The sequence below is a fragment of the Nelumbo nucifera genome, chromosome 3, assembly GCF_055504915.1.
Source record: "Nelumbo nucifera cultivar China Antique chromosome 3, China Antique-T2T, whole genome shotgun sequence".
Classification (NCBI taxonomy): domain Eukaryota; kingdom Viridiplantae; phylum Streptophyta; class Magnoliopsida; order Proteales; family Nelumbonaceae; genus Nelumbo; species Nelumbo nucifera.
Window position 1 is genome coordinate 18,185,172 of NC_142651.1, and position 16,474 is coordinate 18,201,645.

General features: G+C 39.9%; 1 protein-coding gene across 1 annotated transcript in view; it reads left to right on the forward strand.

Moving 5' to 3' along the window:
• Window positions 1-15,923, forward strand: part of SIK1 (Protein kinase superfamily protein) — a 125,558-nt gene extending 109,635 nt beyond the window's left edge. The window contains exons 14-18 of the mRNA XM_010262183.3: window positions 11,107-11,257; window positions 13,903-14,116; window positions 14,786-14,986; window positions 15,076-15,161; window positions 15,485-15,923. Of these exons, the coding sequence (XP_010260485.1) occupies window positions 11,107-11,257; window positions 13,903-14,116; window positions 14,786-14,986; window positions 15,076-15,161; window positions 15,485-15,584 (752 nt within the window). The 3' untranslated portion in view covers window positions 15,585-15,923. The remainder of the gene's footprint in view (window positions 1-11,106; window positions 11,258-13,902; window positions 14,117-14,785; window positions 14,987-15,075; window positions 15,162-15,484) is intronic.
• The last annotated feature ends 551 nt before the right edge of the window (window positions 15,924-16,474 follow it).

The window sequence follows — 16,474 nt, forward strand, 5'->3', positions numbered from 1 at the left end:
TAAATCATCCTCTTTTTTCTCTTTTTACACATTTTTCTTGGGAACCTCAGTTGCCTTAACTTCTCTTGTAGAGACTACTCTGCCTTGCAAACCACGCAACCAAGCATGTTCTGCCCCTTCATCTTCCTCCCTTCCCTCCTTCCCTAGCTTGGCTTCAATGGAAGTAGAAAGCCAAACGGGGTAGACTAAACCATCTGAAACAACCTCTATCTTCCTTGGAATGTCACTGGGTTTAACACCACCTAACATCACTGCAACTGAATGGAGATCACAATCAAAGACACTATCTAATCTTGCATCACAGACTACAGCTATTGACTGTAATACTTCCTCCTTCCAGATGTTGAAAGGTAGCCCAAGCAATCTGACTATTACATTGTCCTCGATAAAAAAACTTTTGGTATTGGAGAGAGGACACCATTTCGAGAATGTGGCAGCACCAGCCTCTGAGTGAATAAATAAAACTGAAATCTCTACTTCACCTTCAGCCAGATCTAACAAAGCTTTACAAGAGGCATAAGGAGTAATCACCATCGGCTTTTGCAGGTTTGATTCTCTGAGTATTGCCTGCGCAATACCTCTCCAATCCTTTGGTGGACTTGAGGTTGTTAGACAGTTTTGTATGCCCTTAGCTTCAATCAGAATGATGTACTTTATGAGTTTATTGTAAATGAATAAAGATACATATTTGATTCATGTTCTCTTGGTATGTTTCTGTGTAATACCCTTAAACTGGACACTTAATGAGACTCGTGTTAGTTTAGAATGTTCACAGCCAGTGGGTCGGTCTGGGGAGACCTATCCTGACAAGGCTGACACTGTGGTGCCACCAAGTCAGTTGGGGTGGCTTGTCTCAGCTGCCAGGGTGAAACCCTAGGCACATACAGTGTAGGATTAATTGAATCTTTGAACTGGACCAGATTTCCAGTATTGCCCTGGACCTTGGAGATTGATGGGCAAAACTGGAAAGTTACACCCGACCCCTAGACTCGATTATGATACTACACTAGGTGTCGGATTGGGCTGTCTTTGATGTACCAATCAGTGAGATCCTTAGCGGGGGTCAAAACCTGGGTATGTTGGGACAGTCCGAGAATTCATCTGAGTGGGTGATCATAGTGACAGGATCAGCCCCTTTGTCGGACAAAGGTAATGATTGGGGATGCAGTCTCACTGATGGAAACCAAGACTGCCGGCAGCCGATTTCAATAGATTTGTTTTGCAAAATATATTTTATATGAGATATAAAAGTATATACATTATGGTTTCTAAAATGTTTGCAAGAAGGTTTTAATTCCCGGGATCCATACAAGTGGAGAGTGCAACGCTGTTCCTTGCAGCCGAGGGAGAGGTCCTCTCTTGTCGGGCAGTGTGTGATCATTATGGGCTGAGAGGTTAAGTGTAAGACCATTGAGGTTAATACCTGATGGGCTAATCTTGCATCTGCCCACAGTCCCTGGGTGTTACAAGGTGGCTTGGCCCAGGGACCTCTTAGGGTAAGTGTTGGGCCCGTAGAGCCCATTTGATGGGTTTCAGGGGGTGCACTGTCTTTAACAGTGTATTCGGCCAGTCCTTGTAACAAAGGCTGGGCCGAACCCATGTGGCTGATGTGTAGATCAATGCTTGGGTCCCACGCCATACAAGGAAGGCCAACTGGGCAGCAGTTAAGAGGGTTAAGTGAGCACATAAGCTTAATGGGCCTAAAGCCCATTTCGAACTGGGTTGCTTATTTAGTTAATAAAGGGGCGAAATCTGAAGTGGATCAGCTAATAGGATTGGGCTTAGACCCTATCCACTTAGAGAGTCCAAGATCTAAATAAGATTTAGATCTGGAAACCTCCTAATCAGATTAGGAGATGGCTGATCTGATCTCCAGATAAGATAAGGATTATCCCTTATCACTTAAAGGGACTTCTAAACCAAATATGATTTGGATTAGCAACTCCTAATCTGATTAGGAGCTGATCCCTTTAAGACTATAAAAGAAGAAGGGGGCGGCAGCCTTTAGAGACAATACACACAGATCATCAGGTTTCTTTGGTGCTGAAATCTAGAAGAGAGAATTCTGCTCCCTGCAAATACTCTCTTGCCGCCTCCCTGTTCTTGCCGCCCTGCTTTCCAGTTCGATCTCCACTTGTGGGAGAAGTCAAGATTGGATCTTGACATCAGTCCTTTGAGAAAGGATTGAAAGGAAGTTGTGCTCACGTGCCATCTTGCTGATTCTTGCGAAGGACAGAGTTCTTGGAGAAGAACACTGCTGATTCTGCTCCACCTGCACTGCGCCATCTTCAGTGGGAGCAGTCTTTGGATCCTTCCTTGGGCGTGAACACCTTCGTTGGGAGATATTACTTCTCCGTATCAGGTATAATCCTTCCCACTTCTTTTTGGTTCAGATCTGGTTCAGTTTATGGTTCAGAATTGATCCTTGAAAATATGATTTTCTAAATGGGGAATACGATTCCCAGTTGAAGGGAGAGAAAAATTTTTGAAATTCGCCCCTTATTCTGCAATCTTTTGGGCGTCCATAGGATGGATCTCTCATCCCTTTAGAGGTTTCCACCACAAATTTCTTCCCTCAGTTCTCCTTTTCTACTAATGCTACTATTTTACTACTTTTTTTTTCCTTTTTCTGCAATCAACCAGTTTCTGTCACTGGGTTCTTCCTCTCTCTTTTGTATACCCCCTTTCTTTTCCTTTGCTACAGCCTCTACTTGTTTTGTTTTCAGCTGTTGAATAAAGTCACTCAGTACCTGTGCCACTGCCTTCCAACCATTACCCCTTCTACTTTCTGGGAAGCAGACCACCTGCTTCTTTCTTCCTCCAAAGAATTCCTGCAGAGTTTTGTAACAACCTTTCGCATTCCAACTCGTACCTCTTTCTTCCATCAAGGTTCAACTTCTTAAAGTTCATTTGTTTACCATTAGAACTTGCTTCTGAAACAAACTTCTGCATCCATTCGATCACTTCAAGACCTTCCAGCAATATTGTAGCTCTCTTTGCCTCCCTAATCTTCAAGCTCTGCTGGCCTCTGATCCAGTTGAAAAACAGTCCACTTGATGTATGGAACTATTTGAGATTAGATGCAAACCAGAAAATAAACAAACAAGAGAGGAAGAGAAGAGAGAGCTGGCGGCAATAGTGTTAGAGAGTAAGAGGTTCGAACATAACCATTCTCTAACACTCTAAACATCTTATTAATAAGTTAATTTTTGACAAATTACAGAGAGGCCCTTGAGTGGGCAGGAAAATACAAAAACAGAACATTACAGAGTATGGGCCCAAAATAAGGCCCACAACAGAGAGAAACATAACATAACATGAAATGACAGTCTATGGGCCATTCGGCCCATCTTCTCTACACTCCCCCTCAAGCTGAGCATAGATGTTAATCATGCCCAGCTTGCCAGTGTCATGTTGAAGCCTTGCCTTGTTGTCCTTCAGAAGTAATGAATGGAAGACACACTTCACCGGAGGAGACTCTTTCTCGAATAAAGTGTATCAACCTCAATATGTTTGGTTCTATCATGTTGTACCGGGATGTGAGCAATGTTAATGGCAGCTTGATTATCACAGTACAACATCATGGGTTTGTCATGATCAATCCCAAGTTCTTCCATTAAGGACCTTAGCCACAACAATTCCGAGATTCCATGTGCCATGGCTCTATATTCTGCTTCTGCGGAGGATCGGGCCACAATTGATTGTTTCTTACTCCTCCAAGAGACAACATTACCAGCCACCATACTGCAATACCCTGAAATAGATCTTCTATCATCAATATTTCTAGCCCAATCAGCATCAGTATAGGCTTCAAGTTTTAGATGACCATGCTTGGTAAATAGAATTCCTTTTCCTGGAGAGCCTTTCAGATAGCACAAAATCCGTTTTGTTGCTGCCATATGGGTATCTCTAAGAGCATGCATGAACTAGCTAATGCAACTGATAGCATACGCTATATCTGGCTTAGTCATGCACAAGTACAAAAGATTCCCAAGAAGTCTCCGAAAGACCCCTTTGTCTTCCAACAAAGTTCCATCCGAAGCTAAAAGTTTGTGACTCATATCAATAGGAGTTGTAGCTGGTCTTGCACCCATTTTTCCAGTTTCAGACAACAAATCAAGGACATATTTCCTCTGGGAAATAAGAATTCCATCCTTGGATCCGGCAACTTCTATGCCAAGGAAGTATCTCAACTCCCCCAGATCCTTAATCTCAAATTCGCTACGTAGGAAAGACTTAAGGGCCAGAATGCCTGAGGCATCATCACCAGTCACTATAATGTCATCAACATACACAATGAGATACACTGCTAGAGATCCACTTTTCTTCACAAAAAGAGTATGATCTGACTGTGTCTGAACATAGCCGAATTTAACAAGTGCAGCTCTAAATCTCTCAAACCAGGCTCTAGGAGATTGTTTGAGGCCATAAAGAGATTTCTTCAGTTTACATACCTTTCCTTGCATATCTTTCCCATACATTCCTAGAGGAAGACACATGTAGACCTCCTCATGTAAGTCACCATTCAGAAATGCATTCTTTACATCTAACTGATAAAGAGGCATATCAAAGTGAGCTGCCAGAGATAAAAGAACCCTCACAGATGTCATCTTAGCAACAGGGACAAAAGTCTCCAAGTAGTCAATCCCATATGTCTGTGTACCTCTCAATAGTCCCATCAGCCCTGTATTTAATGGTAAAAACCCACTTGCACCCAACTGGATCCTTCCCTTCAGGAAAATCCACCACCTCCCAAGTACCATTTTCATGTAGAGCATCCATTTCAGTCTGCATGGCATCTCTCCATTCTGGAATCCCAAGAGATTCTAATACAGACCTAGGAATGGGGTTAGAAGCAACTGAAGAGAGGTAGGCACAGCATGAGGGGGAAAGTAGGTCATAAGAAAGGTGTTTGGAAATGCAGTGTGCAGAACACTTCCGCTTTCCTTTCCTAACAGCAATGGGGACATCAAGATTTAGGAAGGATGATTCCAAGGGAGCTGAAGCAGTACATGTTATCTCATCTGTGATTGGGAGTGTATGAGCCTCATCTGTTCTAAGGGAAACCACTTGCTCATTCCTGGATCTCTGCCTTTGATACACTTTGGGATTATGGGTAGGACGAGGAGGTAAAGAAATAGGAGCACTAGGACAAGAGGAATGAAGTGGCTGATCCTCCTTTGATTCATTTTGTGAGGATACAGGTTTGTCAAGAGACTCAACTGGGACAGGAAGGGGAAGAGCAAAAACTTGTGACAGACTCTCCCCCTGTTGACAATGTCCTTCCTGAGAGGAACGATAAAAAGAAGAAAGTTCATCAAACGTAACATCCATAGAGACACGTCGGGTGCCAGTCTTTGGATCAAAACAACAATAACCCTTTTGTGTGGGGGAGTAACTAAGGAAGATGCATTTGTGGGCTTTTGGTTCAAACTTATGTCTCTGCACACTTGGAGTGTGAACATAACAGGTACAGCCAAACACACGAGAGGAATTGGGAAGAGATCCTTGTCTGGATGAAAAAGATTGAAGGGGGATTTAAACCCTAAAACCCTAGATGGCATACGGTTTATGAGATAGGTAGCAGTAAGTACAGTATCACCCCAAAATCTTGTGGGAACATATGAGGCAAATAAAAGGCTCCTTGCAACTTCAACAATATGTCTATTTTTCCTCTCAGCAACTCCATTTTGTTCAGGGGTTCTAACACAGGAACTTTGGTGAATAACCCCCATGTCAGAGAAATACAAGGATAAACTCTTCTCAAAATACTCTTTTGCATTGTCAGATCTGAAAACCCTAATTCTGGTATCAAATTGAGTTAAAACAAACTCATGAAATTGCCTCACAAGTCTCGGGACTTCATCTCGGGATTTCTTTAAGTATATCCAAGTGAATCTAGAAAAGTCATCAATAAACAGGATAAAATATCTGTAACCCGCCATAGAGGATAAGTGGTAAGGCCCCCACACATCAGAGTGTACAATATGAAAAGGAAAAGAAGATCTTTTATTGCTCACAGGGTAATTTTTTCTACAATGCTTTGACAACTGACATGACTCACAATTGAGACTGGACACACTGACTCCCTTAAATAGTTTGGGAAGCAAATGACTTAAAGCAGAAAAAGGTAAATGACCCAACCGACAATGACTTAACATAATTTGACTGACAGACTTTGAAGAAGTAGAACCAAAAGCAACATTCTTGGGATGATCAAAGCATTGGCCAGGGGTGTCGAGCAAGTATATTCCATTCGCTTCATGGCCACTCCCAATCACCTTCCGAGACTTCAGGTCCTGAAACAGACAATGAGAAGGGAAAAAGGTTACACAACAATTCAATGACTTGGTCAAGCTACTTACAGATAACAAGTTGGTATTTAACTTAGGTACATGAAGAGTGGAAGATAAGAGTAAAGAGTCTGTAGGTTTGACAGTTCCCTTGCCAGAAATAGGGGCAAGAGAACCATCAGCTAAGGTGATTTTGTCACGATCAGGAAGCAAATCATATGACACAAACAAAGTGGAAAGGTTGGTCATGTGATCAGAAGCACCTGAGTCAATGATCCAAGGGGTCTTGGGATTACCTGAGGTGGATGCATGGTTAGCAGAAGCCCTTATACCTGAGTGAGCAAATGCGGTGGTGGCTGGACTTCCAGAAGGGTTGGATGATGAAGTTACACCTTCAAGCCGGTTGATCATCTTTCCAAACTTCTCATATTCAGCTTTCATGGCTGCCAATTGTGCACCGGCAGACTCAACCTCTGTATCTGTACTTGTGGTTGCATGTGCACTTCCTGTCTTTCTACTATCATTATTCTTCTGGAATCGGATAGGGACAAGACTGGGATGCAATTTCTAGCACTTGTCCTTAGTGTGTTTCGGCTTTTTGCAATATTCACACACCACCTCCTTCTTTCCTGTGCCACTGGGAGATTCTGTAACCCCTTTGGGTTTAATTCCCATATTTGCAAAATGATCATTGGTACTGACACCTTGAACATGCACTTGCCTCCTACTTTCTTCACTGCTGACCAAAGCATATGCTTGAGACAATGAAACATCTTCCTTGGACAAGATGTTTTGCTCTGTAATGTCATATTCAGAATTCAGCCCTGTCAAGAACTCAAAAACCCTATTCCTTTCAACTAATTTCCTGTATGTTTCAGCATCCTTAAGGGTATCCCATGTCACAGCCTCTATCAAATCAATCTCTTGCCATAGCGATTTTAGGGCTGAGAAGTATGCTGCAAGTGACTTATCCCCCTGTCTTAGATTCTTCACATCACTTCTTAGTTTATAAGCTCTGGCAACATTCAACTTCTGGGAGTAAGTTTCTACAACACTATCCCAGATTTCTTTGGCCGAGTTCATCCACAGATAATGCTGACTAATTTGTGGCTGTATTGAGTTCACAAGCCACCCAATCACTGTGTATTTTTCTTGCACCCATCTCTCATAAGATGGATCATCCTCTGGAGGAGCTTTCTTGCTCCCAGAAATAAAACCCCATTTTCCTTCGCTACAAATATGGATTTTCACTGATTGTGACCAAGCCAAGTAGTTGGTCCCATCAAGTTTAACTGTAGTTACAGCCAACATAGAATCGGTTGGGGTTCCCAAAATCTGTCCATATTCAGCAGCATTCTTGTTTTCAAGGCTTGAGAAATCCATCATGTAAAGGCTCCAATTAAGATTTTAATAGGTTTCCCAAAGTACTGGGGGTCTTGATGAGCTTAGTTTGAGCTGAATAGGCAACAACAACTAGCTCACAGAATCAGTTCAATCTTGATAACTGTGACAGTCCAGCTCGGTGGTAGCTCTTTCTATACTGTTTCAGCCTTCAAAAGACACCCAACAAACCTCCAATCACTAGGTATTTCAGGTTCCCAACAACCGTTGTCCCAAAGGGAAGAAAAAGAGGCCACAATCCTTGAGAGACATTTTGTCGAACATTCAGTGTGCAGTAGTTAACAACCTACTGTTAACTAGAAGAAACCACCTCAAAGTATTCAATATAGGTCCAAGAAGAGGCTAGGATGAAGATGAGACTAGTACCACTTAGTTTAGATTAGTTTCAGCAGCTTGGCAGTCCAATAATCAGCCAAATAGCACTTCCAAAATAACCCAGAAATTTCTGAGTAGAATCAGTCCAGCAACAGTGGGCCGAATGGAGGTGGGCTTTGAGTGCTTTAACAGTCCTCCCAAACAACAAAAATAACCCAGCAAAGGACTGAGAAAAAGCTTACAGTAAGAATCTCTGGTTTGAACTTCAAACCAGGCCGAACACTTGTTCTCTGAGATAACTTCGAAATCCTTTTCTCTGATTTCAAATCAGGCCGAACACCTTGCTCTCTGATTCTTCCTGGTCACCGAACCCTTCTCCAAGTGTGTAGAAACTTGGGCACCCTCCAATGACCTCCAAGAACCAGGCGGATGACTATAAACTTTCAGCCCTAGAGCCTCCTCATGCAGTTGGCTGAACTAGAACCACATGAGGGACACGCCAAGCAATGGCCCGCTCTGATACCAAGTTGAAAAACAGTCCACTTGATGTCTAGAACTGTTTGAGATTAGATGCAAACCAGAAAATAAACAAACAAGAGAGAAAGAGAAGAGAGAGTTGGCGGCAATGAGTGTTAGAGAGTAAGAGGTTCGAACATAACCACTCTCTTAACACTCTAAACATCTTATTAAGAAGTTAATCTTTGACAAATTAAAGAGAGGCCCTTGAGTGGGCAGGAAAATACAAAAAATCTGTTATGGGCTCATACTCTGTAATGTTATGTTTTTTGTATTTTCCTGCCCACTCAAGGGCCTCTCTGTAATTTGTCAAAGATTAACTTCTTAATAAGATGTTTAGAGTGTTAGAGAGAGGTAATGTTCGAAACTCTTACTCTCTAACACTCATTGCCGCCAGCTCTCTCTTCTCTTCCTCTCTTGTTTGTTTATTTTCTGGTTTGCATCTAATCTCAAACAGTTTCAGACATCAAGTGGACTGTTTTTCAACTTCAAAAGGTGTGAATATCATTGACCCCTTGAGCTTCAATCCCCAACTTATCACTTTTGGTATCTTTTTCCAATCATGTACTTCCTTCACTAAAGCCACCAGCATCTGTTCCCAATCTTTCCTTCTTCCCTGAACATCCAACTTGCACTTTCCAAGCCGTTTGCCATAGTAAAGAATGCTTCTGCAACTTCCTCCTTTGAAAATGACTTTTCCTCACTTTCTCATTATGCTTGACATTTTTCTAAGTTCTATCCAAAAACTCACCAAAGCCCTTTAGTGATTTAGACATTGAACCACACCCTACACTTTCTTCCTTCAGGAAAGCAGACTAGCTTCTTTCTTCATCAACAAAGTTCTTGAACCATCCCACCATCTCATGACTTCTTCCACATCATGGTTCCTTCATATGGCTTCATTACCCCCCAGCTCCAGCCCAATTGTTCCCTATTAACCCTTTGCCTTGGTAGTGAAACAGCTCTTCCATTTGCATCTCTGAGTCCATAGCCATGTCACTACTATCTTCCTAGTAAGTTGCTTAGCTTCCCAATGTATGTCAATATTTCCATGTTCCTTGGCTGATATTCTTTAGTTTAGCCATCCCACCACTGCTTCAGAATCCTCTTCCACCACTATATGTTGCAAATTCAGCCTCTTGCCTATCGTTAATCCTTGAAGGACAGGTGCAGTTCCATCCTTGTGGACTCAACCTCACCTATTGTTCCCAAATAGAGTGCAATGGTTGAACCTGAATTATCTCTAAAAACTCCCCCTTTGCCAGAAAGATCTGGATTTCCAATACTACACCCATCAAAATTGAGTTTGGTTTGATTCATAGCAGGAGGAATCCATTCCCTTGAGATGTTGATTCTAGAAGTGAGAAGTAGCAGCATACTGCAATCCTCTAATTATAACATCTTTAGAGAATGTTGGAAATATCTCTGAAGTCTTAATCCAGCACCACTTTCAATCAATATGTTTTTAATGATGGCGTTCTTGGGTTTTCTTTTTTCATTGTATAAGATAAACTTCAAATCTCTTTGAGATCTACAAGTTAATTACCTTCCTATTAGATGCAACTAAACAGGGAACCTTCTACCAAAGAAAATTAAACAGGGAACCATATTTCTAACAAATAAAAAATTCAAATCTAAATAAATATAAAAGGAAATTCTCAATCCCTATCAAATCCTTAGTTGATTTGATTATCAAATCAAATATTTGATTGATGGAATCTCCTATAGGCCCCACTTGAGCTGGCCAAATATACTAGAATAGGCCCAAGTTCATGGGCTGTCAGGGGTGTCTTGAGTGTGAACCTTCAAATATGGGCTTTGAGATCCATAGTTCTTAGGCTTGGGCTTTCTTTTTGGAACAGCATGTTGCGCAATTATATGATCAATTATATTATTTGGAACAGCATGCTGGGCAATCAAGAAGCAACACAACCACTGAATAAAAAGGCCATTACCCAATGTTGGTCCCAGCTATCTGGGATCTTGAGAGGAGTGGATTGGGTATAGTCTTAACTTTTGGCTCTTTTGGCTTTTTTCTCACAAAGGTCTGACCTCAAACTTGAACCACACTCTCACACTAGCCAGCCCAATATTTTACCATTACACCAAGTAATGGTCCTTAATACATCCACTCAATGAACATGACTAAAATAAGGATTTTTATGTGGTTGAGTGGCAGGGGAAGTATATAATTAGAAATGATTACACATAGACTAAATAGGTGAAATATGACGGAAGGTCAACGAAGATGTTTGGTCATGTGCATAAACTAGTGAATTGATGCTATTTCAAGACTTAGAAGGTGGAATGGAGGCAAAAAAGGGGAAAAGAATAAAAAACTGAACTAGTGATGAAAACTTGAGGCCTTATAGTTTGCAGAAGATATAACAAGAAAACTCTTGTTAAAGAATTTATAATTGTGACTTCATATTACAACTAAAATGGTATTTTCATAAAGTTAAATATTGATTTATTTATTTGTTGTTTATTCGTGAAAATACTTCTGTTCTGAATAGAGTAGTAGTCTTCCTAAGATATGAGAGCAGTCTTTTAATATGTTAATGAAATTTATATGAAACAGGTGATTTTGGGACAGTTATAGTTCATGGTGGAGTTGAGGTAGATAAGCCAGATCCAGAAACATCAGTTTCCTATGTAAAAGAAACCACTACTGTTCTTAAAAACATTGAAAGTTCTCCTCATGCACCAGAAGAGAAATCATCTAACCTCTGGTACATTATCCAATGCTTCATTTCTGATTAATTGTGGTTATTAGTTAATGTAAATTCACTAATCCAAAACAAAACACTAGTAGGTGCTCATAACTGATTGATGCTTTCTTTATCATGTACTGCCACCATTTAGCATACATATTTATTGAGATAATCTTAGCCCATTCCCCAACCCCCAGTTTCACCCTCTCCCAGAAAAGGCAAGAAAAGAAGAAAAAGAAACATCTCCTAATACTTGAGATTACGATATATGTTTCAGTTTTTGTGCTCTTTGTTGCCTTGACGTAAGTCAAGCACAATATGAGCCCTTAAATTGATTTTTCTTGTGGAATTTGTATTATTTCCTTTCATTTGAAAGGCATTATCTATGGCAGGTTTGCATTCAAGCTAGATAACTTATAACAAGCTGGGTTGTTTGTTTCCTTTTCTCATGACACGGCATAGATAATCAGAGAAGTTCAGGAAAAGGGGAAATAAGAATTAACTACTACTAATTCATAGTCCTTTTTTTGATAATAAACGAAAATTTATTGAAGAAGAAAAAAAACTTACAATAGAGAGGTGACAAGTAGTCACCCACAAGGAAGAGGCAGCCATGACAACAACAGAACTCACAACAAAAACAAACTACAAAGACTTCCCTCAAAACCCACCACCCAACATCCCCCCTCCACGTGGACTCCACCACGCCAAACAAAACAAACAAGACGAAAAAAAGGGTAGACACGCGCTAGCTTTCACTAAACCTCCTCCTCAAGAACATCAACACTCCCTTCGTCAGCTTAATTCCAGGCCTCTCCTCCTTCCCCCACAGTAGCTTTCTTCAAGCTCTCCTCCCTCCCCTCGAACTCTTTAATGGCTCTTCTAGCAAATGCCTCTCCTCCCAAAATGAATAAACTGAGTCTTTTTCCAAATTCAATATTTTTGTTAACAATTTTCTCGATATCTTATCCTTCTCCATTTTTTCTTCTGAAATTGTACCTGTTATCCCCAAATCTGCTTCTATCCCTTCTCCAATATTCTTGATTTTTTGTTGAGCATTAGCCACCTATGAATATAAGGAAGTTGGATCTGTTGTTGCTGATGAGGGTGGTGTCATTGGAGAAGAGAGGGACAGGCTTATCTCTGTGGTCAAACCTTCATCTGTTTCTCCAGTTAGCTTTGAGGAGGTTGTGGTCAGTAAGCTAGGTATTGATCTAGGTCGCAGGAGGAGGTTTGAGGAAAGAGGTGAAGCTAAGGAAGTTGGATTGGTTCCAAAGAAGACCCAGGCTTCTAGTAAGATAATTCATAGTCATATATTTATATAAGTAAACAAATGGATAGATACATGTGGACATATGATTCAACCATCACAGAACAGGGTTAAGAATGGTAAGGAAAGCTTCCATGAGTATGATTCCCCAACTTTTGGGGGAAAACTGAAAGTTGCATAATATTTCACATTTGATTTCTCATGATTCGAAGTGTTTGGTGCTAACAATGAACTATTTGGATGATTGGATCTTTGGAAGATTTATCTTATCCAAAGATCTATTAATGGATTCTTTAATTCTCAGCAATTGAAGTGCAAAAGATGAATAAAATGTAGAATAGTCATTTAGAACCTGTACTTTTATCTTTAATTTTTTTTTGTTATTTATCTTTTTTCATTTGCCATCTATAGCCAATGAATTCATCATCGTTCATGTAAGTACCATATAATACTTATACATATTAATCTATAACTATTTCATGGTTCAAGGTGTATAATATATCATTTAAATTTTATTCGTTTTAATTTGTAGTTGGTTCACATGTATATTTTTGAAACTAACATCTCTTGCTTTTAGAATCTATATAAACTTATAAAGAATTCATGTTGAAATTATAATGTACTATTTAATTTTTAAATGCATAGTTTATGTATTATTTAGTGTTTTTGGTAAGTAAATAAAAAGATTAACTAACAAACTCAGTAGCATCCATTGTATTATTTCACACAAACTATTAAAACATGTTTATTATGTTCTTATACCTTATTTCCAACCATTTCAGCCTTGGAACTGGTGTTGATTATGTACTTTCGAGATTTATCGAGTTCCCTAGCATATTCATGTGTATCTTATTTCTTCCATTGTTTCCTAGTGTTTCCCAAACAAATCCTGATGTGTTTCTTTAAATTGGCTTTATGAAAGTCTTTGGAACAATGATACACCACTAAGTCCAATCAGATCATGCACAAGGCTTATGCCTTTATCCTGTGGTAACTGTAGGTTTATGAATCTAATAGGGTTCAAGATGTTACACCTGGATGGCCCATAAGTTAGCATCTGGGGATTTGTAATGTATTTTCCTACTAGGTTTTTCTTTTATATAAATAATGCAGCAATTGGTGGATGAGAGAACAACTTAATTGTAGAAGCATAAAAAGCACAAACAAACAAGTAAAAAATTTCCAAAAGAAAAAAGAATACTATAGTGATATGTCCTCTAAATAGGTTTTGTATTTCTGTTTCATTTAGATTTTCTGTATTTGAATCTTTTGTTTTTTCAGCTGTTCACATAACACTCTTTTTTTCAAGTTCCATCATGTGCTTTCTGTGCTGCAAGCATTTCTCTGTTTATTTTCATTAATGGTAAAGCAGCTCATTAGAATATTGTGTCAGGCTGGATAATATGAACTACTCCGTTGCCAACAATGTTCAAGATGCAGAACAAAACCCTGAGCCACAGACAGTGCATGGACTACCTACTACCCTGGAATCTCCTGAACATAATCTGAAGATGGAAAGCCATTCTAATTTACAGGTTGGAGGTGGCAGTAGCACATTGAAGGGTATGAGCACTGGCACAATGAAAAGTTCAACCATCAGTAATAAGGTAAATTTATTTCATGCAAGTTGCAAATGCAATAGAATACATGTAATGCCACACAATCAAGTTGCAAACCATCCCCCCCCCCCACACACACACACAATAAAAAAGGAAACTCTTTCCTATTTTTAACTTACATTTCCATGATATAATAGTATGGCTAGCTTGTTCTTGCTAAAGAAAGGGGAAAAAGGAAAGCCTCATAAAATGATGCTTTGCTTTTATCTCACCAGTAGCTTCAGTTTTGCTTCCTATCTTCTTTTTTTTTTTCTTTCCTTGGAAATCATCATCATCATCTAAGCCTAGTCCCAACTATATGGGGCCGACTACAGGAATCCTGCTTCGCCATTCTGTTCTGTTCAGTGCCATACCCATCGACAAATTATGGGTGCTTAAATCATTTCTTATTACATCCACCTGAGTTCTTTTCGGCCTGCCCCTAGCTTTTCTAACCCCTTCAACTTGTAACAGATCATTTCTTCTAATGGGTACTGTAGATGGCCTTCTATGCATGTGACCGAAGCACCTCAGTCTACTTACTCTCATTTTATCACCTATTGGAGCTACTCCTAGGTTTCTTTCCTTAAAGTGGATCTTCAAAATCAATGCCTTCTTTATTGAAACTTTGAAAGTAAATATCAGGTTCTTACTTAATTGAGATTCTTGTTGTTGTAGCTTTGGTCCATCTATGCAGCTGGGAATACAGTACCTATACCCTTCTTGAAGGCAACAGACATATCTCCCATTGCTCTGGTGTCAGATAATGTGCTTGGGGGTCTACAACAGGATAACAGTGGTACCATTGCTGTAGAAGCAGTTCAGGAACTTTTTAGCGGTGATGGACAGTCTAAAAAAGGCCGAAGGGGACAAAATGAGGTCTGTTGCCATCTCTGTCTTTGTTGTATTTCTTGAAGTTATATATGATAGGTATTGGTTTCATCTATTTGGCTATATGATGTGTGCAGATGCCCCTTCCTCCAAGCGTGTATCACAGGTTAACTTCAAGTTCCACACTACTGAATCTGGCGCAGGCTTTAGCTCACCACAAAATGTATAAAATTTTGATTTCCCTTTGTCAAACTTACAGAGCTAGAAACTCTTTTAGCCCCAAATAAGCTAGGACCATTCAAAGTAAGCTCCATGACTATTTGGGCTCCCATGATGCCCATACTCTTCCAGACCAAACAAGGAAAGAAATTTACCATTACATGCTTACAGAAAAGTATCTATATCTGTCATTTTCGAATTGCTTGTTAGATCCACCATTCATGTTATCAACTTGCAGATTTTTTACTTCCTTAAAAGTGTTGCATTTACACATGCTACTTGGGTGTAATTTCTGTTTTTAACTTTTTCATGTTTCATATGTTCCAGGTGTTATGAAGAGATGCCCCTCCAGGAGTACCAAGCAGCACAAGAGCAAAAGACCATTCAGAACCTTTGTGATACCCTTAGAACTATTCTACGGCTGTAGATGGTTATATGCTACACAAGAGAATTGTTTATTTCTCCTTTCTTTTGTTTTCTTTCACCCATTCGATTTTGTTCTTCTTTGTGTAATTGGTTTATAGGACATACAAACGTTGGTGAAAGTTAAAAATGGAGAGACAAAGAAAGGTGATGGAAAAAATTAGACTGGGAAGTTGACAGGTGGGTCCTGGCCATTGCTTCTGTCAATCCTTGTAAATCATTATTAATTATTTCAGTGTTTATGCAGGGTAATAGTTAACCTGGTTGGGTTTAGGTTTTTTTGTCCTTGAGGACAGTTTTGCCCAACCCACTTAATGCTATTTAAATTCATTTTCTTCTTAAACTTTGGCACGAAAATATAATGCACTAAATCCACAGGCAACAGTTTTTTTTTTTTTCCTTGATACAAAAAGGAAAAATTAGAAGCGCGGAGAAGCCCTCCCAGCTAAATGGCCCAAATCTAAGAGATGAATCGGGGGTCCCATGGAAGGTCACTCAAGAAAAAGGGTAATTGCTCTTTGTTTGGCAGCCAGTCAGCTTCAAATTTCCCTTTGATCCTCTGAGGTAAACTTGGAGCTAGCTATTTGTTTGCATTCGTCAACCATCCAAAAGGAATCTCTTCCCGCAGCGCCTAGTCTCCTTCAGTCGTTACTGGGGTCTGGGAGCATCTTGAACCTGCACTGCATAACTAATTTGTGGGCTTATCTCCACATTTCAGCAGCCGTCTTGATGTGATCCCTATTGGGTCCTTTTTTCCATTTATGGTTTCCCTTTTATGGTTCCTCATGATGTAAACTTATGCACATCGTCCATCCACGTCTAGTAAGCAATTAAGCATTAAAATTACTCATCTCTGCTATTTACAATCTCATCTAAAGATGCAGATTCCAAGGT